This window comes from Gavialis gangeticus, unplaced genomic scaffold (genome assembly GCF_001723915.1).
Source record: "Gavialis gangeticus isolate Ggan-Ray unplaced genomic scaffold, GavGan_comp1, whole genome shotgun sequence".
In the NCBI taxonomy this organism is placed as follows: Eukaryota; Metazoa; Chordata; order Crocodylia; family Gavialidae; genus Gavialis; species Gavialis gangeticus.
The window spans coordinates 142,579,325-142,579,880 of NW_017729022.1; the positions used below are offsets into that span (position 1 = coordinate 142,579,325).

The 556-nt window shown below is 41.4% G+C and overlaps 1 protein-coding gene across 4 annotated transcripts in view; it reads left to right on the top strand.

The window, feature by feature from the left end:
• The window catches only part of SNRPB2 (small nuclear ribonucleoprotein polypeptide B2), a 21,313-nt gene that overhangs the window by 11,279 nt on the left and 9,478 nt on the right, over window positions 1–556 (top strand). For all 4 annotated transcript variants that reach the window (XM_019516259.1, XM_019516260.1, XM_019516261.1 and 1 more), the window contains one exon: window positions 152–205. In XM_019516259.1, coding sequence (XP_019371804.1) covers window positions 152–205 — 54 coding nt within the window. The remainder of the gene's footprint in view (window positions 1–151; window positions 206–556) is intronic.

A 556-nucleotide genomic window follows, 5' to 3' on the forward strand; every position in this document is an offset into this window, starting at 1 on the left:
CCCCCCCCCCCCCCCGCCTTTTATAATGCTGTCTCAGATTTCAAGAGATCTGAGCCAATGTTCAGGTATCTTTTTTCGTATTGAAAGCTATGCAGAATAACTGTTGAATTTTGGTAAAACAGTATTCTTTCATTAATGTTTAATTTTGTAGGGAACAACACAGAACTCAACAAATATACAAGGGACTTCATCACAGAACCAGCAGGTAATTTTTGAAACTTTGCCTTATCAAAGAAAAGAGGCAAAATGAAATAAAAAACTTGACTAATATTTCAGACTATGTATGTACTATACATAGTTTTCCCCACTTTTGGTAGCATTTCTTCTGGGATACTAATGCTAAACTGTACTAACATACTTTAATTCAAGTTTGCTGATGACACCAAGCTGTGGGGTAAAGTGAATACACTGGCAGGCAGGGACCACATCCAGGCAGACCTGGATAGGCTAGAGAAGTGGGCGGATCTGAACAGGATGCGGTTGAAGAAGGACAAGTGCAGGGTGCTGTACCTGGGCAGAGGGAACCAGCATTATGGTTCTAGGTTAGGGGCTGACC